The 21876-nt window shown below is 39.5% G+C and overlaps 2 protein-coding genes and 1 long non-coding RNA gene across 3 annotated transcripts; 1 reads left to right on the forward strand and 2 right to left on the reverse strand.

Annotated features, from left to right (window-relative positions):
• Positions 1-2517: 2517 nt before the first annotated feature.
• On the reverse strand, positions 2518-3380 carry LOC139630398 (uncharacterized). Its single transcript, XR_011693154.1, has 3 exons — positions 3226-3380; positions 3030-3087; positions 2518-2768 (listed from the first exon to the last, which is right to left on the reverse strand). It is a non-coding gene; the product is annotated as an uncharacterized lncRNA (long non-coding RNA).
• Positions 3381-12651: 9271 nt separating this feature from the next.
• ccdc51 (coiled-coil domain containing 51) lies at positions 12652-17770 on the reverse strand. Its single transcript, XM_071494076.1, has 7 exons — positions 17636-17770; positions 16517-16594; positions 16197-16407; positions 15904-16041; positions 15357-15521; positions 14817-15023; positions 12652-14301 (listed from the first exon to the last, which is right to left on the reverse strand). The coding sequence occupies exons 2-7, from the start codon at positions 16519-16521 to the stop codon at positions 13711-13713; spliced, it is 1317 nt and encodes a 438-aa protein (XP_071350177.1). The 5' UTR covers positions 16522-16594; positions 17636-17770; the 3' UTR covers positions 12652-13710.
• On the forward strand, positions 17745-20432 carry tma7 (translation machinery associated 7 homolog). Its single transcript, XM_071494080.1, has 4 exons — positions 17745-17900; positions 18439-18494; positions 18889-18976; positions 19919-20432. Exons 1-4 carry the CDS (start codon positions 17885-17887, stop codon positions 19951-19953), a joined length of 195 nt encoding a protein of 64 aa, XP_071350181.1. The 5' UTR covers positions 17745-17884; the 3' UTR covers positions 19954-20432.
• The last annotated feature ends 1444 nt before the right edge of the window (positions 20433-21876 follow it).

A 21876-nucleotide genomic window follows, 5' to 3' on the forward strand; every position in this document is an offset into this window, starting at 1 on the left:
GTCAAGTTCCTGTTGTTGCACTGTTTTTTCTATGATTTCTCAGTGGATTTATGGATGCTTATTCAAGATGGACATTTGAGGAAATTATATATATATGTATGTCACACTAAATCTTAAAATATGTGCATTGTGTTCAGATTTGAATTAAGAGGAGTATGATTTTTTTAAATCAGCAATCAGGTGCTAAAGGTTTTAAAGTACCTTAATAGTCTCCATGAGCAGGGTCTCACTGACACTCCAGCCTCTGGCTGTATTGAGGTCATACGGGTCAAACCACAATAACCAAATACCTTCCCTCCAGAACATCAACTCGCACCTGTTCCTATTACCTCGCTCAATTATTGCCCTCTGGGCAGCCATTAGTCAAAGTTTGACAACCTCAGAGTTATGCAAAGGCATGAAATAAAAGGCTATTATTATAATGTCAGGAGTTAATAACAGCTGTCTTTAAATTATCTAAAAATGTCTTTAATGCTGACAAAACCCAAGACTGGGTGGTAATAAAGAACTCGACCTGTCACTTACACAACATAATCAATGGTCTGGTATCACATATAAATTTAAGGTAATGGAAACAACTTCCTGAGCTTTCCATCAACTGTGCATCCAAGTGTCCAAAACTACATATTTCTATTTATGTTGAACTGTAGGAGTGGAAACCAGGCACAAGCATCTGTTTCCACAGTGATTGAGATTAATCACACTGGACTGGGTGAACACAGAGTTTTATAATCTGACAAAGACGAAACACGCAGGACACATTTCTGTCTTTGTGTGTAAACATAGTTGTGGTTGTGAACTTACCGAGAGTTATTAAACCTCACCTGCTGCCAGTCTGTCAGCTGTGGGAGGACAAAGATGCAGGACATATTTCTGTCTCTGTCTCAGAACAAGCTTTCACAGCTCAGTCTCTAAACTTGGCATCAACTTGCCTTTCCCTGGAAGATAAGAGAGATTTACAGGAAGGAATGTTAAACCTCCCTGAGGCCCAGCTCAACCTCTAGTATTGTATCAAAACCACTAATAATCCACAATACAGCTTTTTAAAAGAACTGTTTTCTGCTGTGAGAGAGACTTTATCACATTCAGAGTGAGATGAGAAGATGGATATTAATCTCATGTCTGCTGCTCACCACAGTAACTTGCTGTCTGTCATTAGTCACATCGTGTTGCACATATGGGCTGAGACATGACTATGTTGTGCTGCATTGTATTTCAGAACAATGGGTCTGTCATGTTTCACCTGTCACTCAAATACAACAGGCTCTACAACAAACACACCTGAGTCTGTGTGTGACTAAATAACCTGTCGACGTTAAAGTCTTTCTTTAAGGTGCAGTCACAAACACACAAACCAAAACCTGGATATGATTTTTATCAACAACATCAACATCTTTGACCTTTTTTAATTTTTTTTCCTCCTCCTGCACATTAATGTAAAAAAAACTCTGCTTTGTAGGAAAGAAACAGTTTCTCTGGTTATTGTTTAACTTTTATCTGTCTCTGTTCATCTGCCTCTCACTTGACTGATCCTTGAAGTTTTCTTTTTGCGTCACTGTTTTACCTCATCTTTAACACACATTTACTCCTTTTAACTTCCCACTTTACTCTTATCTCTGCAGTAATTTCCCTCCTTCATTCAGCTGTCTTCCATGTGTCTACTCCATCTCTGAAACATTAACATTTTAGAGTCTAAAGTACACTTTACATTAATTCGTATGCCCTACATATTTGTATTGTATTATAGTTATATTTTTTATAATATATTCTCACATTTTTATTGTAAATATTTTATAGTTAAATTTTTATATTTATATATTTCAGCTATCTGAAAAATAAAAATAAAATCTGGCCTGCAGTACCTGCTTTGTTTAATCTTTCTTTATATTTTTTCGTACTATGTTTTTTGTCATGCACCAAAACACCAAAGCAAATTCTTTGTATGTGAAAACATACTTGAAAATAAACAAATTTTTTCTAATTTTGACGATTCACTGTCAACATTACAGGACAAAAGAGAGAAAAATGCTACTTCCTCCATTTAAATCTGTCCAGGAAATAAATGATGATAAACCCCCCCCCCCCCCCCCCCCACCCCCCCCATAATAACAGTAATATAAAAAGAAGTTGAAATGCTATGTAATGCTTGTGAGTGGACTAGGCTTAAGGTCAGTTTTAGTTTCCATATTTACCACAAAGAGCTCTGGGCTGAGCTCCGTTTAGCAAGTCCTTCATATTAAATGACAAAATGAATTCATCCCTCTGGCTCACAGAGGCGATTTCTGATTGGATGCAGATCAATGTCATTTGTGTCCATCTTACAAGAATTGTTACAAGTCACTCTTTTAAAAATAAAAGCATTTAATGAAATGACAACACTTATACTTTGGTTAGGTTTTAGGCACACATGCATATGTTAGTGTTAGGGAATAAGCCTCGGGTTAAAATAAGCACTTGTTTAAAGTAAACCAGAGTAATGAAAACAAGTTGTTTTAAACCAGAATTATCCTTCAGATTTTTACATTTACATTTTCGTCCTCTAAACAAGGAGAGAAGCTTTAAATGTCCTGCAGCTCACGGAGCGTAATGAAAGCACATGGACTGAAACGCTAAATGACTCCGCTGTTTTCCTTTGAGGTGGCAGATGGAAGCAGAAAGAAGATTGATGTTTGGTATTTGAATTTTCTTTGTGTAAATCTGTTGGTTGATGGTTGGTAGCCTGTCAGTCTGCTCCTTTTGTCTCCTCCACTTCAGACCTTTGTTTGCTCCTAATCCAGACAAAAAGCCAACAGTCCTTTCATCAGTGTTGCTAAGGGATAGATTCATAAACAAAATTGCTACCGAGGCTGGAGGTGCTCAAGATAAAACCTGTCCCATTATGTAACATTGATTTGAGCAAACTTCAGTCGATGACGCTATCATTTCCAGCACCGTCTCAGTTTCACTGGCCTTGGGGAAGCAACACAACACTTGTTTATGTAATGAATTTTCCCAAAATGTGGAAGAGTAAATAATCTCTCTGTTCTCACATGATAGTGGTGACTTGTGAGGACTCTACGGTGGCCCTGAGAGCTCAACTCACTGCAGCTGCAGAAAACACGTGATAATAGACAAAACACAAGCAAATTCTTCATGAGTTTGATAACACATGAGCTGCAGATACTCACAGCACAAGCAAATACAGAAACACTCTGCACAGATGACAACGAATGAAGACTGACTTACCTTCGTCGCCATAGTTACTATAATAATGGCCATGGGATGGTGAGGCTAAGGAAAAGATGGTGATTTGGGTTAAAATAGGTACTTCCTCAACAGCCTCACTGCAGTTGACATGTTTATGATTGTAACCATGACAACCAAGGTCCAGTATGCCTGATGTTAAGGGTTAAAACAACGACCTATATGGTTGTTCAGGTTGGAGGACTTGTTGATGGGTGTGTTACCAGGGGACACAAAAAGTGGTGGACCCAGCTGGGACACATCTGTTGGTCGATGCTTTTATTGAACAACAAGTGCGTCCCAGAATTAAATATAAATAATTTCAAATATTCAAATTCAATTTTTTTAAGTGGGTGATCCAGCTGCTTCTTTCACATCTGTCCATCATTGATTAAATATGATACTACAACCAGCAGGCAGTAGTTAGCTTAGCTTAGCACAAAGACTGGAACCGGAGGGAAACAGCTAGCCTAGCTTTGTCAAATAAGTTACATGGCAGCAAACGTTGAGCCAGGTTTTTTTTTTTTTGGCCAGGGCTCGCTGAGTATCGGCGCACCGTGCTGTGTCGATGGACTGGTATCACTCACATTACTGAGAGGGCGGCTTTCTTCACACAGAGCTGAAGTCAGTCTGAACTCGGCCCAGATTCTCTGTGAACGAGTGAGGACCAGACAAAATTCCCTCTTTCACAAAGAACATGCACAGAGCGTGTCAGCGCACATAGACATGTCTCGACACACCGCCTCACATGCTTGACCCTGTGACCCTGTGTCAATGAGCAGACCCCAGAGGTCAAACACAAACACACACACATCACAAATCCCTCTGTCTGGTGAACTTGCTCACCCCTGAACTCCCAACAGACCTCCAACTCACTGAACAGAAAATAATTCACTCGCCTTCATACTTTTGATCCTCAGACTTCTACGTTACCTGAATCTGCTTTTTCCTCTTAGTGTAAACTTTTATCATGAGCTCATTGTCTGCAGACTTTAGAAAATCTTATTAAGGTCACTTCTTACAGAGCTCACACTGAAACTTGTCCCTTTTGGCTAGTTTTGTTCAGTATAAGCCTCTTTGTAGCCTTCATGGATTTACACTGATGAATGAAGAATGCTGCTGCAGAATTAGACCTTGTGTTTGATTCTGGTCTGGGCGGCTTCAGTGGGAATTATGTGGTAAGTGAGGATCTGCAGACACAACATCACATTATTAACCTAAATAACGGAGTTATTTAATATCTTATTGTGAAAAACCTAGATTTGGTCTTGGTGCTTAAATCTCTCTCTGTTGCTCTTATGGCAGAAAGAGACATTCATCTTGTTACAACTGGATTCAAAATGAATGACTCAAAATTGCTTAACTGCATTCTTTACTTCTCTTTTTTCATTTTCCAAACACTGTGTCATTCTGGAAACGACACTTTGATCTCATGACTTTGGTTTGATGCAGCAGTTTTCAATTCAGTTTTTTTTAGTAAGATTCACTCCTCAGTCAGCAATAACTGTATAAAGGTTTTTGTCATGCTGTTGAAGATTTGTTATGTAATGATGTTTCTAAATATAATTCAATGAAATTCAATTCAATTTTATTCAGTTTTATAATTTTATTTAAATCATAATATACAAGATCTTAAGGCATTTTATAGGGTAAGGTTGAGACCTTAATTTATTATAGAGAGAAACCCAACAGCTCCTACAAAGAGCCAGTACTTGGTGACAGTGGGAGGTTTCTTCCCTTTTAACAGGAAGAAACCTCCAACAGATCTGGGGTCAGGGCGGGCGGCCGTCTGCCTTGACCCGTTGGGTTTACGAGGAGAAAGGGGGGGTGTGGGGAGGAGAGAGGAGAAAAGAGAGAGAGACCAGGAACAGCTGTATATACTATGGGTAACGGTGTTATCAATAATAATGATAATAATAAACAACAGTAATAATAATACAACAGTGAAAAACATAAAAACATACAATACAGAGTTATCATCTATAAGTCTTCAGTTATACATATAAATGAATCTCTAATATGATGATTTAAACAAAGGCAGAGTCAACATATGTTTGTCTTGGTTTTCTCAATGGAGGCTTCGCCCACATCACAAATCTCCCATGAACAACCTTCAGCACCATCAGGGAAGTTTAATGTAAAATCTGCTGCAGTGTGAGTCATTTACAACCCTCATCCATCCATTCACACACACATACATACAGTGCTTTTCTACCATACTGATGACACAATGTTAGGTCCAGTATTTTCCCCATGGACACTTAGAAATGCAGGATTCAAACCACCCACCTTCTGATTGGTGGATGACCTGCTCTTTATCTGCCTTCTTTGAGTAGAAATTAGTTTACGAGCTGTTTTATTCTCCATCATAACACAACAGTAATAAACTCAGTGGCTACCTGCCTCTGAAGAACGTAACAGTGTTTGTAATAAAATACGTGTGACTCATGTTTACAACCAGACACCTACTAATGAGCTGCTACTGCACTAAACACTACAACAGCAGCAGTGTTCATGCTCCTTTTAGCTCTGACTTTGGTCTCTACCAGCTCCTGAGAATAATATCTGGCTCTTTAGCTGCTAAATGTAAATGTATCAGTAAATGTATTGTGAACCAGAAGTAGGAGCTGACAGAGGCTAAAATCTCAGTACTTTCACTTAATTTAATATTTTAATTTTTTTTAATCTTATGCTAACTGTAGATGAATGCCTTACCTTACAATAACTTGGTGTGGGTGTGTGTAAATGTTGTGTTTGTATAACATGGACGTCACATATCCTTATCTGACATTAAATAACGTCATAACTACACAGAGGTTACATCCTGTAACAAAGTCATAATGTGAGTTTATTTTAAAACGTGTGTGAAATGACTGAAATGAACAACAGCTGTCACAAGTTCGAACCCTCACACCAGCTGGGAGAAATGACAGAGCTCTCAAGGAACATGGACCTGATGTAGATAAAGGTTAAAAAAATATCACACAATACAAACCGTGACCAACACGTGCGGTTTGCATTCACACCCAAAGTTTCTAAAACTTTTCCACAGTGATCAGTGTTATCAGTCTTCATTTGCTCCACAAAGATAACGGAGCAATAAGGTCAAAGTTTACTTTTTTTTTTTTTTTTTTTACAACTGAGAGCTTTAAAACTTTTCCAGCATTGTGTTTGTGTTTTATCAAAAATATCTGAAAAAGAAAAAAAAAAAAAGCTACTTAGGACCATTCTCTCAAATTATATGAGCTACAGATTCACAATTTTGCATAGGCTACATTATTATTTTATGTATTTCTTGTCAACATCATGTCGTTGTCACTTGGTCGTGTAGTTGCAAAGATTAAAAAAGACCCTGAATCATCTACAAAGCCAAAGTAATCACAGCATATGCATCTTTGTCGGTCAGATCACAAATCTGATTATAACCTGTTTTTATAATAATGTTAACTTCTCCACTTCCTCAGTTTATTTACAGCATTAGCACCATTAGTAAACCACTTCTGAAGATATTCAACCAGCCAACATCATTTCTGAAGAAGTGCACTGGCAGCTTCATGGTGATGTCACTGGTGACACAGATGAAAGTACTTAGGGCTTCGGGCCACAGTTGCTCCCTCAGGAATGGAAAAGTACCAGCAAAGAAGAGACAATAACATTTAAAGGCAAAGATACAATAATAAAAATATAAATATAAACATAAAATGTAAAATACGTCCTTATACAATAATATACAAATAATAGTAGTTTCACTGTTTAAAATTGCACTTATCAACAGAGAACAGAGGAATTTAAATATTGCACTCAACTGAAATATTGCACTAAAGAATGAAAAAGGTCAGTCCAGGGGTCAGACTATTGACTTTCAGCGTCTGACCCTCTGAGGGACAAACTGTGAAGTCTGATGGCCACAGGCTGGAATGACTTCCTGTGGCGCTCTGTGGTGCATCGTGGTGGAATTTGTCTGTCGCTGAAAGTGCTTCTGTGCTTGACCAGCACACCGTGGAGTGGATGGGAGGCGTTGTCCAGGATGGTATGTAACTTAGACCGCATTCTCCTGTCTCTCTTTGAATGCAACACCTCTGGTTTCTCTGCTTGTGGCACAAGTTGTATGTTTTTTTTCAGGCCACTGAGGATGCGACGACCCAGGCATCAAAAACTGTTGAATTTTGCTACTTCATGGAGCTTAAGTGTCTCCATGAGTTGTGTGTCAGGGTTAGGGTTATGGTGGCCAAACTACAATAGCTGACTTGCCATTGTTGAAACCCACTGTGCACTTGTCTCTTTCAGCTCACTTCACTTAAACTGTCCCACTGATAAATGCTCCACTGTTCACCGGCTTGTTTCAGACTGTGTGTGTCTGGCGTCTAGTGGTGATCAATTAGAGTTCATTGGGTTTTTTAATTTTACAGCTTCCTGCTGAGGCCCAAAATGATGCTATGAAGGAAGTGGGAGTGAATCAGAACAGTAAAGCTGTGGACGAAGCAGCTGAACAATGAGCTGAAACTCAACATGAAGCTGAGTAAAGCTGAGGTGAGCTGCAGATCCAGGTTATAATTTACTGTAGGCTCATCGCTGCGAGTGAGACCTTTCACATGATACTTGATACACTGTTATTATAGAAACAACATCATAGACGCTTTAAGTTCATCTGACCTACAGGTTGTGTGTAGTGTGTGTGTGTGTGTGTGTGTGTGTGTGTGTGTGTGTGTGTGTTTGTATCTTAAAGTAAGGAAGATAATCACACTGTGGACTAGAATGAATTTAACAGCAGAATAAAATGAATCAACTTAATGAATGAATAACTTTTAAATCCACACACACACACACACACACACACACACACTGTGTAAAGGGATGACGTGGTCACTATTGTCATGTGAGGAGACACTCAGACTTCCTCCTCTCTCCTTCTCTCATTCTTTCAGTCATCTTCTTCCTCCTCTGTCTTCATGCAGTATATTCAATCCAACATGTTTTGCTGGGATGGACTGTCACAAAAAACTTCCTGTGCAGCTTGTGTTTTTGCATGAAATAAATATATAGAATAACTACAGTATGTGCACTCATTTTCTGTGACACAGGACTCTGCTGCTCAAAGGGGCAATGAAAACATAAAGGGGCCTCAGGACGATCTAACCAAAGATTGTCAGATTGACGATTGACAAAACTGGAGCGATGCAGCTGATAACTTTCACAGAGTTTGTACAAATGTCAGTCTGACAGTCACAGCCACGTTTGCCCCATCTTTCATTAGGTAACAGCTGTAACTACTTCTGCCTTTAAACATGTTCAGACTGAAACCTTTGGCATGTTTGATGGATCTGTTTCTAGAGGCATCAGTTCTTGTCTGACTCACTTACTAAAGCTCTCAAACAGGAGTCCTGAAGAATGATGAGACTGTTGCTGCAGGAAACTGGTCAAGTTGTTAATGAAATGTTAAATCTTAATTTCATGCAAGAGACAGGAAACAGGTAAATAACTAAATAATAATAGTATTAATGAGATTAAAAAGGTAAAATCCACAAGCTGACATTGTTAGAAACATCAGTTGTTAGAACTCATGAACTGAAAGACCTCAGAAATCTCCTGTCGTTAATACCCAGGAAAGTTTATACGACACTAAATTTAGTTTTCCCAATTAAGTTGTCGTGACTCATATAATCACAGTTGGATTATGTTCAATGGGAAATTTTTTTGACTGAACAAAGCCTGCATTTATGAACCACACCGGCTTCAGAGGAGGTCAGGGTGGATGGTGGTGGGTGTGTAAAGCCGGGGGTCCTGAGTCCAGAAGCTGTAGTTAGACAACAAAAGTGCATCAGGGAAAGATCAAGGGTTTGGTTAAATAAATACAAACGTGTCGTGTGTGAAACCAGACCATGACCTTTCCCTAAACAAATGCTGTGCGTGTCCAAACATCCCCATAAAGACGTTTAAATGCTGTGGTCACACTGTACTGCAAGATCTGATATTATGGTGGAAGACAAATTAAATATAGTGTCACTGAACATTTTATTGGTATGTTCAGGATCATTCTCACCACTGTCCAGATACATCAACTAATAACGTTTCCTCATTATGTCATGTGTTTTCCCCAAAATGTCACACTGGTGGAAGTTAGTTGCAGATAAGTGTGATTTACTGGATTTCAACATGTGTTGAAGTCCATTCCAGCGAATCGATTAGGATTTAATAAGAAATAACCATGACAAGTCAAAATTTTTGCATTTTACAAAGTCAGAAATTTAGAATTAAATAAAACGTTATTACTTTCCAGAGACGAAATGAAGTGCAGCAGCATGAGAAACAGTCTGAAGACACAGGAAACAGACAGAACTATTAAAACAGTAAAAACAACAACATAAGAAAATGATCTGAACATCCAAAATCTATACATATTACATAGATTACAATACGTAGGGCATATACATGGCATGACTTGATCATTGTTTTGGAAGCTGTGGTAATTTTGAATAATAGTTTTGATTGACTGTCTTTATTTATCTATTTTTATTCTATACATTTCATGTGTTTTTTTTTTCCTGATTGAGATGGTTCAGGTTCGACATGTGAATCAGTGTTTGAACTGAACTGATCTGATTCATCGGGGACATTTTGGTGATAAATGAAATTAGATGTGGTTTGTTTTGAACAGTGTCAGTCGTCCTCTGGGTGTTTCAGTGCAGCAGGTTGCTAATACCTGATCACATGACCAAAACAGTGTTCACCTGGAGGAGTGGAAAACCTGACCTGCACCAGTGGTGAGGGCGAGGGATGAAAGGTCGTCCTCAGGTTTCTCACATGACGATCGGTAATCAGGTCATTCAGTTTACAACAATGAGGTGTAAACGTGTGTTTCTGTCTTTGTGAGGACCAGCGTGAGTTTTTTTAGACCTTGACAGCGAGGACATTTTTTTCTGCTCGTCACCTCTGAGGTTTGAGGGTATAATTAAGTTCAGGTTAAGGTTATGTGGGTGTGGTGAAGGTTAAAGGGTTCAGTGTGTTTGAAATGAACCGGATCGTTGTCATTCCACCACATCCAAAGATAAATAGCATTGTATTCATAGAAGTTTATAAAACAACACATTCAAGTATTTCTATGCACATAATCACATACATATGATGATAATATGTGTACATTTTCCAACTAAATACATAAATTAGCTTGTATATGTCTACTTGGATCTGGAAGTTTTGGTTCAACCAAATTCTCTTGCCCTCCCAGATTCTTTTTCATTTTAAGTCAATGACTCATTACATCTTAAATGTTTATTCACACAGGTTTCTCTGGAGCCACAAAAGGCTACACACCTTTTCGCACATTTGCAGTAGTGCTCCCAAAGACCTGTGACCAGAATTTAATGAGTAAAATTTGAGTCGTGGCCCTTTAAACAAGCTATCATAAGCTACATCACACACTAACAGGCACCGAGTTGCACAAACCTCCTCCTTGAAGTGTAATCTTACCAGAGACTCCAGACCCAAATATACTGTAACTCCCACTCTGATGCAAAACACTAAATTACAGCAATTATCTTTAATGTTGTACATGGTCCCTCTCAAAGACTTAGATAAAGGTGCATAGATGGTATGAAGTTACTCATATCTGTGCGCTGGCACTGACGACATATTCAAAGATCTGAGGGGATGAAGTGGCTCAGCGTGCAGGATGGTCACCGATCGAAGTTTCCCTCTTTGCCTTGTTGCTGACCTGAACGTTTTGCTCCAGATAATCTTTTCTTCCCAGAGCGTTTATTCAGAATGAGCCATAAAGAGCTCAGGAAAAGAACAGTTTGTTTTCCAGATCACCAGCATCACAATCAGCCAATAACTAAGAATGTAGAGAGTGTGTGTGTGTGTGTGTGTGTGTGTGTGTGTGTGTGTGGTTTCACACTCATCTGTTAGTCATTGTGCTAAGTAAAGACCCAACACCTGCTGCACTGGATTTACAGGACAGAGACAAAGGAGAGGGGACAGATACAGTACATACACTACATGGCCAAAAGTATGTGGACACTTGAACTGGTAAAGCACTTGTTCACCTTTTCTAACGGTTACAGAAAAGCAGCTTAACACATTTTCTCACATCCAAAATACACTAATAAAGTGATACTTAATTATTTATCATTTAACTTCACTTATTACATATACAACGCTATATTCTATTACAGATTTTATACTTTATTGCTGTACTAAACTATGTGTCGTTAGTTATACCATAATACTATAGATATTATTCCCTAATTATATTATATGTTATGCTGATTGATTACATCATAACCACTCAGGTATATGCTGATGGTATAATATTGCTCTTATTATGTACTACAGCTGCTACTACACACATCAATATGTCAGTTGACTTGTGTCAGTGCTGCACCAGTGGTTTAAGTGCAACACTGATCATGGGAACTGCATGATATTGTTTTATTGAAGAGCTACACCTAAGCCCATAAGTTGTGTCTGCATACTTTGGGCAACACTGTCTGCCAAATATAGAGTGAAGGACAGAAGCACAGAGCTGTGTGGTCCTGACAGAGAGACACGGAGCCAAGAGAGTGCAGCAGACTGATGAAGAGATGTGGTGAGAGGAAATCAAATCACCGGGTGTCACATGTTCAGCTGCTGCCCTCTACTGGTCGCTGGTGGAGGTTAAACAAGCTTTCTCAAGGTCGTCATTGACAAATCCTCCTTGTTGTGTAGCTTGGGGGGTGTGGGGGTCTGTAGCCCTGACTATGGCACCTGTGAGTGTACGTGATATAAACACCGCATGTTAAAAAAATAGTCCTTGTTGTTAAATGTGTTCCCATGTTCAAGAATGAACCTGCACATTCAAAATTATTAATTCATTTTTCTTTGTTTAAATGCTGAGGTGCTCAGATTTTACTGGAGCTGAAACAAATACTCAGTCGACAGAAAAATAATCTGCAACAATTTTCAAATTTGATAAATATTTTAGGTCAATTTTCAAATAAAAATCCTCCAAATTTGTCAATTTCAGCCTCTCAAATATAAAGATTTCCTCTTTTTATGGTTTCGACTCATTGTTCAGATATAAAAAGCATTTAAGAGAAATAACTTTTGTTGAACGATTAATTGATTGAGCAGCAAAGCATTTAGCAGATCAACAGATGATGAAAATAATCATTAGGTGGAGTTTCCATTTTAATATTTAATGCACAATGATCATCATCCAGCTCAGTGCACACTGACAACAACATGACAAACAGACTAACAACAACATGAAAGCACTCATTAAAGAGATTAAAAGGAATACAACTGCGGAGGACAGAGCCTGTCAAAGTTCATTCACAATCTTTTACATTTTCTCCTACAGTCAGCATTTCAGAATTTATTATTATTTTAATCCGAAGAACAGAGAGGACTGCAGTCATTAAAGGCAAATAAGGAGACATTTAAAACAATGAATTCATGCTTTTCTTCACAGACCATTTTTATTTTCATCATTGCTCCTGATGCATTCAGATGCTTGAAGTGATACAGAGCATAATTCAATGTCCTCTGAAATTAGATAAAGTTCTCAATCTGATCAATTATCCAGTGAAGAAAATCAACCAAATCTAAATTAACATGTCATCAGGAACAGGAGATGTGGTCCCTCTGAGGCTCAGCTGGTCCAACTCCTGACAAGGCTCATGATTACGAAGCTGAATCAAGTTAGCAAAGTTAAAAACACACTTGGCACTGGACTAACTTGGCCAAATATCCCCATTTATTATGCTCTCATTAATTAACCCCATCACGTTTTCATTAGATAACCATTAAATTACGACTTTATGCTTTCCAGAATTGACAGAGTGACTATCACAGGTGTTGATTTGGAAGTGAATAATGGGTGAATAATGTTTTTTTTTTTTTCTAAAAATGAATCCATGTCTTTTAGTGTCACTGAGCAGCAGATACAGAATTAAAAAAAGCAAAATGTTAAGTTAAACTGGTTTTCACCCATTTAGGCATTTATGTGATGTCTGATCCAGTGAAACCCTGAGAAACTGCTCCTGTCGCTCAGAAATACCCACAGAGAGGTTTCCGAAATGTAGTTAGTTACTAGGGGCTGAAACAATTAATGAGATAATGACAGATAATTAACGGAAATACATTTGAATATTTTTTCATTTGTCAAGAAAAATGTCAAACATTTCCTGGTTCAAGCCTCAGAACTGTGAGGATTTGCTGCTTTTCTCTTTATTGTGTAGTGATGGAAAAGAGGGGATAAATATTAATATAGCTGAGCGCTCCTGATGAGGTTTTATCTTAAAGTACTTCAAAGCGACCAGTCGCTCCCAGCTTCAGCAGTGCAGTGAACAGCAGCAGTGATGAGCCCAAATCAACACCTGTGATCAGTGTATTAGAGAAACTGAGTTACTCCCAACCAAGTAAATGTTGTATTCCCACATACTTTAGATCAGTGCCCCCAGTGAGTGAGCGTTACAGTGCATGTGAATATTCAAACTGGAGGTATCACGTCTAACCAGTTCCTCTGAGCAGCAGGTAGACAGCGGAGATGGTGATGGCGGTGGCGGTGTAGGCAAACACTGCATTATACACGGTGTTTGTCCTGATTCGTTCTCCCAGCGTCCTCTGGGTCTCCTCCAGACGCCTCACCACCACCTCAGACTCCCACTGGTCCCCCCTCTCTGGTCTCTCTGCTCTCTCTGGTCTCGCCAGCAGTAGCTCGCCGGCCTGTGTTTCGGTTTGTGGTGTTGTGTCCAGCATCCTCTTCACCACTGACAATTCACTCTCAACTCTACCAAGTCCTTGCTCCAGTTGTCCCAGTTGTGGCGGGAGGGACTCCAGGAGGGACTGGGTCCTTTTGTTACCGATGTGGAGGTCTTTTAAGGCTGAAAGAGGCGCAGCGAGTGAGTCTGGGGTCGGACCTCCTTTGCCCTGAACCACGCTGCCCCTCTGTGCAAAGGCATCAGTCAGAGTGACCCTGAGGCTGTCGATGAGCGCTTGGAGCTCGTCCTGCTGGGAGCGGTGGTTTCCAGCCTGGACTTTGAGGGCTTCCTGCAGGCTCTCTGGACCTTTCTGGGCTGCCAGCAGCAGACTCTTCAGCTCCTACAGAGGAAAGAAGATGAAGATGAAGATGTGTCAGATCAAAGCAAGCTGATGTCCTGGAGGGGTGCTGGTACTGATAAAATGTACCGCACAAGACACAAAAGCACCTTCATATGAAAAAAATCATAATTTTGAAGTGTGATTTATAGAAAACAGACATAACAAAACATAACAAAAAACAATGATAGAAGTCTGAAAACTGTTTCTGTGGCTTTCAGAGTCTTTTAAAAAGATTTCATCATGGAAGTGACCAACTTTTCATTACAGCTGAGCTGACAACAGCATTCAGTCCCCAGTTGGTGGAGCTCACCTGCTAAAAGCTCCAGATTCTGTCAGTGGTAATGGTGACTCAGTCATTTCAGGTTGAAGATTTGGTTGTGATGTTTAGTTCGTACATGCACTGAAAACCTGGAGTCCACATCAACCTGATCTAGTTCAACCACAAGCTGAACTACTGAGCCATGACCTGCAGTATAGCAGAATTCACCAGTGATAGTATAATCAACCCTCCTCACCTGCAGGCGGACGCGGTTGACGTACGTCGATCCCATGACTCCGATCAGGGCTCCGAGCACTGAGCCGATGATGGACCAGTTCTTGGTCCGTTCCGCTCTCGTCCTCTCCTTTTCATGGCTCTCCCTGACAGCTGCTGAAAACAAGGCGAACTTCTCCCTCTCTGAACCCTCAGCGTTCTCATATGCTGTCCGGAGACGACGCTCCTCCTGCGGTCAGGAGAGATGAGTGGCTCATTATGAATTAAAATCAATCAGCTGACCTGTTATTCCATAAACAGGTTTTTAAACGGATCTCTCTGTCCGGACTAATAAGTTTATTTCCAATAATATAAATATCAATAATATCATTATAACTGCATGATTACTCAGTGGCAGATATTGTGCCACTGTGGCTAGCTCTCGATATTAGTCTGCAGAATAAATGTACTTCTTCTTCTGATCTCAAACTATCTGAATCTCTAACACCATAAAACCTCAATCAACCATACAACAGTTAACAGAACCACCTGTTTTATGCAAATTTTAATTGGCTCAGCTAACCTGCAGCAGTTTATGTTCCAGCGTGGCCAGCTCCAAGTAGTGAGTCTCCTCCCTGGACACTCTGTCCAGCCGGTCTCGGACCTCCTTCAGCCTACCCTGCAGGGCCTCCAGGCTGATATGAGCCTCACGCACTATCCCTCTGGCCACCATGAACGCAGCCTCAGCCTAGACGAGACACACAAGCACACACACACACACACCTGTCATGCAGCAGTTCTCCCCAACACCTGTAAACACTTAAAGACTTTGACTGTAAAGACTTTGATGTGTAAAATCGGTGAAGGTCTCCTCTTCACATCTTGTCTGAATCAGGCTTAAGATATTTGCCTGCAACAAATTCCTCCTGACAGTGATGATGCTCAGTTTTTGTCAAAACTATTTTAAAGACGTGTTGATTTAACTTTCTGGTCATTTTGGAAGCTCTAGTTTGTGCTGCTGTTAAAACTGTATTGTGTTATACAAAGAGGTGTTTCTCGTATTTTGTCTCCCCCATTTACATCAGTGTGACTGAACTTGGAAGTTAAGGTGCTTCTTACTGTCTGCTGACCTCAGTGACCTTGCTCTGAGCCTCGCGAACCTCGTTTAGCCCGACAAACTCCTCGTACCTCTCCCACCAGTAGTTGACTGTGGCAGTGGCTGTTTGAGCTGACCGCTGACCCCACTGCCGCCCCAGCTCACCTGCTTGCTACAGGAGGAAGAGAAAGCAGTGTTTCAGTTTGGCTTTGTGTTTTTATTACATTGTTAATAAAGTTTTAATAATTCTGTGGTTATCAGCATGTTGGCTGTGAGGCTATGGTCTAGAAAATTATTATGAAAAGTCAGAAGGGGGATTTCCTTTACCTGTAAGGCAGCCAGGGCACGCTCCTTCGCGACCTCAGCTCCACCCTTCCCATCAGGAGGCGCAGGGTTAGTGGGTGGAGGGGAGCTGGGCTGATGGTGAGCGCTGTAGGTTCGTACCAGAGGGATTCTGCCAGAGAGAGATCCAGGCGGGGAGAGGCGGGACAGACAGCACGAGCCATGAGCCCAGAAAGAGATCTGTGCTCCTCTGTACCTGACGTGGTGAAGATACTGTTAATCATCAGCTTTGCTCCCTCTTTTTATGGAGAACCACCCATAAAGCCCAGGTCTCCCCTTCACTGGACTAAATTGTTCAGAAGTACCTCATTGAGAAGGGCAGCTTGAAAACTGTCAGAGCTTCACTTCTACTGCAGCGACAGAGCTCACACCGGAACAGGCACCTGTGAACAACAACAGTAACAAACACATATGTTCAAGACGTCTTATTTAGACTCTTGGCTAGAGTTCCTCTGTTGTGTCAGAGGAATCTGACTACTGAACTGGGCCCAAGTTCTTAAAATGGTTAAAAGGTTTTGCCATGATGATGATTAAGTTCTTATCATCACACAACACCATCAAGAAGGCATCTGATCGGTCCAAAATTTATTCTGCAATATGACAATGAGCCCAAATGTACAGCCAGAGCCATGAAGAACTAACTTCAGAGACAAGAGGAAGAAGGAGTCCTGCAACAGATGGTCTGGCCCCCGCAGAGCCCTGATCTCAGCACCACTGAGTCAGTCTGGGATCACATGAAGAGACAGAAGACACTGAGACGGGCTAAATCCACAGAGGAACTGTGGCAAGTTCTCAAAGATGATGGAAAACCTACCTGCCAAATAGCTTGAAAAACGATATGCAATGTGCTTATGAACATCTATATATATTTTTAATGTTGATGAATTGTGTCTTAAAGCTTTTTTTTTTCTGAAAATCCCAATCCAGCAATGTATTTGAAGGCCATAATATCAAGAAAACAGATAACCTTACCCTGCTGTTAATTTGGCATTTGTTTTAAGTTTCATCTTAAGTACATTAAAGTAATTTAAATCACACAATTGGCCAACTTCCTAACTGCACCTGACTGCAACTAAATTTACAACCTGGGAGGAAATATGACTGACATGGACTCTGCCTCCAGCATGATGAATGACTTTCACTACACACGGTGGACTGTACCCATCACACTGTAAGCTAACTACTGACATACGACACTGCCAATGGCGACTAACACATCAGATTAATAATCACACAGACTGCAGAGAATAAAGTTTACGGGGCCTTGGTATCAATATAATTTAAATCACAATTTCCCTGTTTCTTTTCATGCCTCATTCTCAACTAGCCAGCTTTTAGCTCCACAGTTAAAGTGACTTTTAAATCATGTAAAACTGTCTAAGAAATTCTTTCAGACATGCATCAAGGTATCAAAATAAATATACCTCTTTTCTTCGATGTTGTCAAGGCATTCATGTCACACAGATGAACTTCATTTTGGCTAACTAGTTAGCATCTCAAACTGAACAGCTAACAGCCGGGTGAGATTTCATTCAGGCACATCAAGGTCATTCTATTTCCGGTTCAGAATTCACCGGGGTCCTAACAACGCGGATTAGAGTGACAACCGGTTGTGTTCGCAACGAAAATAACGCGAATTTCTTTCCTCTTAAAAGCTGTAATCAGTTTTAAACATGTCTGGTAGAGAAGGTGAGACGTCGTTTCTTCTGAGGGTAATATTAAAAACCGGGCTGATATAAAAGATTAATTTTGACAGCGTATTAAAGCCCTAGTGGAGCGTGTTTCACTGGATGGATCAGCTAGCTGTTAGCGCGAAGCTGTTAGCCTCCTATTTCACCAAACTAAACTTAATAACTGCCACATTATTGCTTTTTATTTTCAGTAAATACATACACACGAAAGAAAATGCGTTTAAACCACGCACGAATTCGGCTTGAAACGTCGTTTAAACGCCTCATAATTTAGCTAATTTATCTGAAAAATTTGCGAACTAACGTTATTTTGAATCCCGCTTGTTATTAACAGACAAACCAACATTACATGAACATTACTTAGGTGCTTCGGTGGTGTACCAGTTAGGCAGCAGATAAATTAAACTGTTGGTTTCTCCAATTTAGTTCGGTGTGGTGTTCTGGCGTTCACACCATTATGGTTGTTTCGTATTTCCATTTGAGTTCGTTTAGCAGACTGTGAGCTAACAGAATATCCATGAATTCATTGTCCCCAGGTGGCAAAAAGAAACCACTGAAGGCACCCAAGAAACAGAACAAGGAATTGGATGACGTAAGTGTTGTTTTGCCCTTTTGGATTGTACTGTATATCCATTATGAGTCAATCTGAAGATTTATTTTCTTTACTAATCGTTTAGTCTTCAAATCTTAAGAAAATAATGCTAATTAAATGCCCCTCACCTAGGTGACATCTTCAAATGTCAGTGTTTTAGAAAATCAGATGTAATGTACCTGATATAACATGTTTTTGTCTGCTGTTTGACCTCTGGGAATCTTTGTGACTAATTTGTAGTTTTAAGGACTGAAGTGTTTAATAGTTTAAATTCAAAAATAGTAAAAAAAAAAAAAAACTGTTAGTCGTATCCTAAATTTAAGAGGAACATAAGATGAGTCATGTCATCGAAGGAATTTAGTCGAGGGATCTTAAACTGATTTTGTGTCTGCAGGATGATATGGCCTTCAAGCAGAAGCAAAAGGAAGACCAGAAGGCCTTGGAGGCACTGAGGGCCAAAGCTTCAGGAAAAGGACCTCTAGGTAAGATCTAGAGAGAGGTCGTTGAGAAACATTCTCTCTATAACAAGGAACTTTTTCATTGCCTGCCCAGACAGACAGTGTAACCGAGAGCAATCATAAAACATGATTAATAAACATAACACAATGACCTAGACATGTGAAAGGGTGGTAGTTGATGTGTGACACCATTCTTGCCGGTATGAAAACAGCTGTGATCTGGTATGACCCAGTCACTGATACCAAACACACGTACAGTGATTACACATAGGCACACAAACAAAATACAGGCAACCCACAGCACTCAAAACACAGTGCCAGATACTGTTATGTTTCTCAATGATGTTATTTCTCAAGGCCACAATGTCTCCTCAATCTTCTCAGTTCTATGCTATATATCAATACATACTCACTATATATCATCTTATCAAGTGATAAAAAGAAAAGACTAACAAGACAAGTTGGTTTTTTGAAAAAATGTTTTGAAATGTTTCATATGAAAACAAGAAGCATCTTGTCGTACATGTCATATATACACAGGGAAAGTTGAGGTGGGTTTATGTTAAATGCTCCTTTTCAATTATGTTAAAAGGGCTATATCGCTCACAGTTGTGTTAAATATTCACATAAAGCTACTCAAATTATAGCTAAGATTTGGCATTACGTGTGGTATCCATTATTTTATTTCAAACAATGTGCTGATGCTCAGAGCTTAAAGAACAGATTGTGTGACTTGCAAAATACTTCTGGTCTGGTTTGTAATGTGGTTGTGTCGATCATTTACACCTCACATGTAATAGTTCATTTGAACTTAAAGTGACCTCAGATTTCATTGATAGTCTGCCCTTAAGACACAAACACACAAACAACTCTTTGAGATTTACAAATGAAAAACAAAAGCCACATTTGTGATCACTGGTATTAATGGGTCAGAGGTTTAGTTACATGTCTTTTTTTCTCCTTCAGGTGGCACTGGCATCAAGAAATCGGGCAAGAAATAAAAACTGAATCTGGCGATGATTTTTGTCTGCTCCCCAGCTTTGCTTCCTGTGTCTCAGATGTTTGTATGCTCACTGAAAGACTCTAGTTTGCTCTGTTAAAGATGAACCCACCCTGGTGTGTAGCTCCTCCACCAGTGAAAATGTACAGAAAAACAGTTAAATAATTTCCGCATTTCAGGGACAGGAACATCTCTTACCAGTCAGGCCAGGTACACACATCGTGACTCCCCAGTGGCATGTAATTAGAGGTTTCACACTGTGATATTTGTTGTTAAGGACACGTCATTCAGTCATACTCACTGACCAAAATCTTCAAATGCAGTTTAGAAATGAGGGTCTGCAGCTTAGAAATGGAAAGCATAACAAAAAGAAAATCCAGATCTCTGCTGTATCTTTATCAGAAACACAAATCACCCCAAGTTTTTTTTATTTTTTATTTTATTGTAAAGAGGGAGAAACCAATAAAGTTTTTGTAATTACTGCTTGTTATGTTAATTCTTTGCTAGTTGGAAAAGAATCTGTCAAGAATCTCAACCATCAAACTGTAACATTAGTGATAATGTTTCCTTTTAAACCCCTGTTTCAGAGCTCATTAAATCAATAATATGGTCTAGTACAATGTTTTTTTTTCTTCATAAAAGCAGTGACATGACAAGAAGCTGTAGGTTGTCACACAACCGAGGCTTGACACAGTAAGTAGGGAGGAACCAGGTTGAAATGAACTGTTTCAGTTCTAACACTATTTATATTTATGTCTATGAAACAATTTTATGACCATCAACCTCTGACGAATGACAGTTATATTTACACAACACAATAAACTTAATTGATGTGTGCTTAAATGTCTCGGGTTTAAAGGTAGTAAAGGTCATTGTGTGTATCCTTGAGGCCAAACAAACATTTCCTTCTTGATTCCTGAAGATTGTCTTTGATTTACAAAGAATTTTGTTCTTGTCTAATATCAAGGTGGTTGCAAGTCTTGAAAAGTCTTACAAAGCATTGATTATAGTTTCCTCAGAAAAAAAGGTAGTCAAAGGTATCATAGTTTTAGATTTAAATTACAATGGTCTTAAATAGTTTTTTCCTAGCATAGAATCTCCAGTACTGTCATTCAAGACCTCTGACCTGTAAGATTCATTATGTAAACTTTAACTAGTTTAATTTTTTTATTCACTTAACCATCCATCCACTTTCTTCTGCTTATCCAGATAATTATTAATTTTGTTTCTATGTGGTGTTAGAAACATCTTTAAAATAGTATTGAATTTAACTCTGAACCCTGAAGAAACCCTCGATATGAGTTTGTCAGTGACAGATGCTGAGGAGAGGAGGTAAGAGACATAAGGATGTTGGTTGATGAAGTTGTGATAAGTAACAACCCTCATGCCTAACTTATTTTGATAAAGCTTGTGTTTCTGAGTTAACCTAAATGAACTGAAACCAACACTGACCTATGACTGATCTGTGAACAGTTGGCATGGTAAGAGGACACCACCCCCCACCACCAAGCTCAGGAAAGTGTTGGACTTGTCAGGAAAAGCACAGGTGAAACAAATTTCATTAATGATGGCTCAGTGTCATTGAGCTGTGCCAATGAGCCAGCAATGACAATACAGGATTCTGAAACTGGCTCATCTGAATGGAATGTGTTGGTTATTTTAGTTATTAATTGAACCTGTGTTTTTTCTGCTATGAAATGCAAAAATGACTGTAGATCAGTAAAACCATGTGACGGGAGAGGACCTGCGGGTCACTGTGGTTCAGATAAGGTCCGCGTCCTTTCTGAGCTGCAGTGGTGAAGGAAGTATTCAGATCCTTTACTTAGGTAAAAGTAGAAATGACATAATCTAAAAGTATCCCACCACAGGTTAAAACCCTGCATTGAAAAGTATAATCAATAAAATGTACTTTAAGTGTCATCAT

Source organism: Trachinotus anak, unplaced genomic scaffold, assembly GCF_046630095.1.
Source record: "Trachinotus anak isolate AG129_WGS33_773 ecotype Australia unplaced genomic scaffold, CSIRO_AGI_Tana_v1 ptg000013l, whole genome shotgun sequence".
Lineage (NCBI taxonomy): Eukaryota > Metazoa > Chordata > Actinopteri > Carangiformes > Carangidae > Trachinotus > Trachinotus anak.

Bases quoted from the DNA above. Each gene is read 5' to 3' on its own strand.
- ccdc51 (XM_071494076.1), bottom strand. The intron at 15,024-15,356 runs GTTAGCTGAGCC...TCCTGACCGCAG, and splicing joins TGGAACATAAACTGCTGCAG to GAGGAGCGTCGTCTCCGGAC. The intron at 14,302-14,816 runs GTGAGGAGGGTT...TTTCCTCTGTAG, and splicing joins TCAACCGCGTCCGCCTGCAG to GAGCTGAAGAGTCTGCTGCT.
- tma7 (XM_071494080.1), top strand. The intron at 18,495-18,888 runs GTAAGTGTTGTT...TTGTGTCTGCAG, and splicing joins AGAACAAGGAATTGGATGAC to GATGATATGGCCTTCAAGCA. The intron at 18,977-19,918 runs GTAAGATCTAGA...TTTCTCCTTCAG, and splicing joins TTCAGGAAAAGGACCTCTAG to GTGGCACTGGCATCAAGAAA.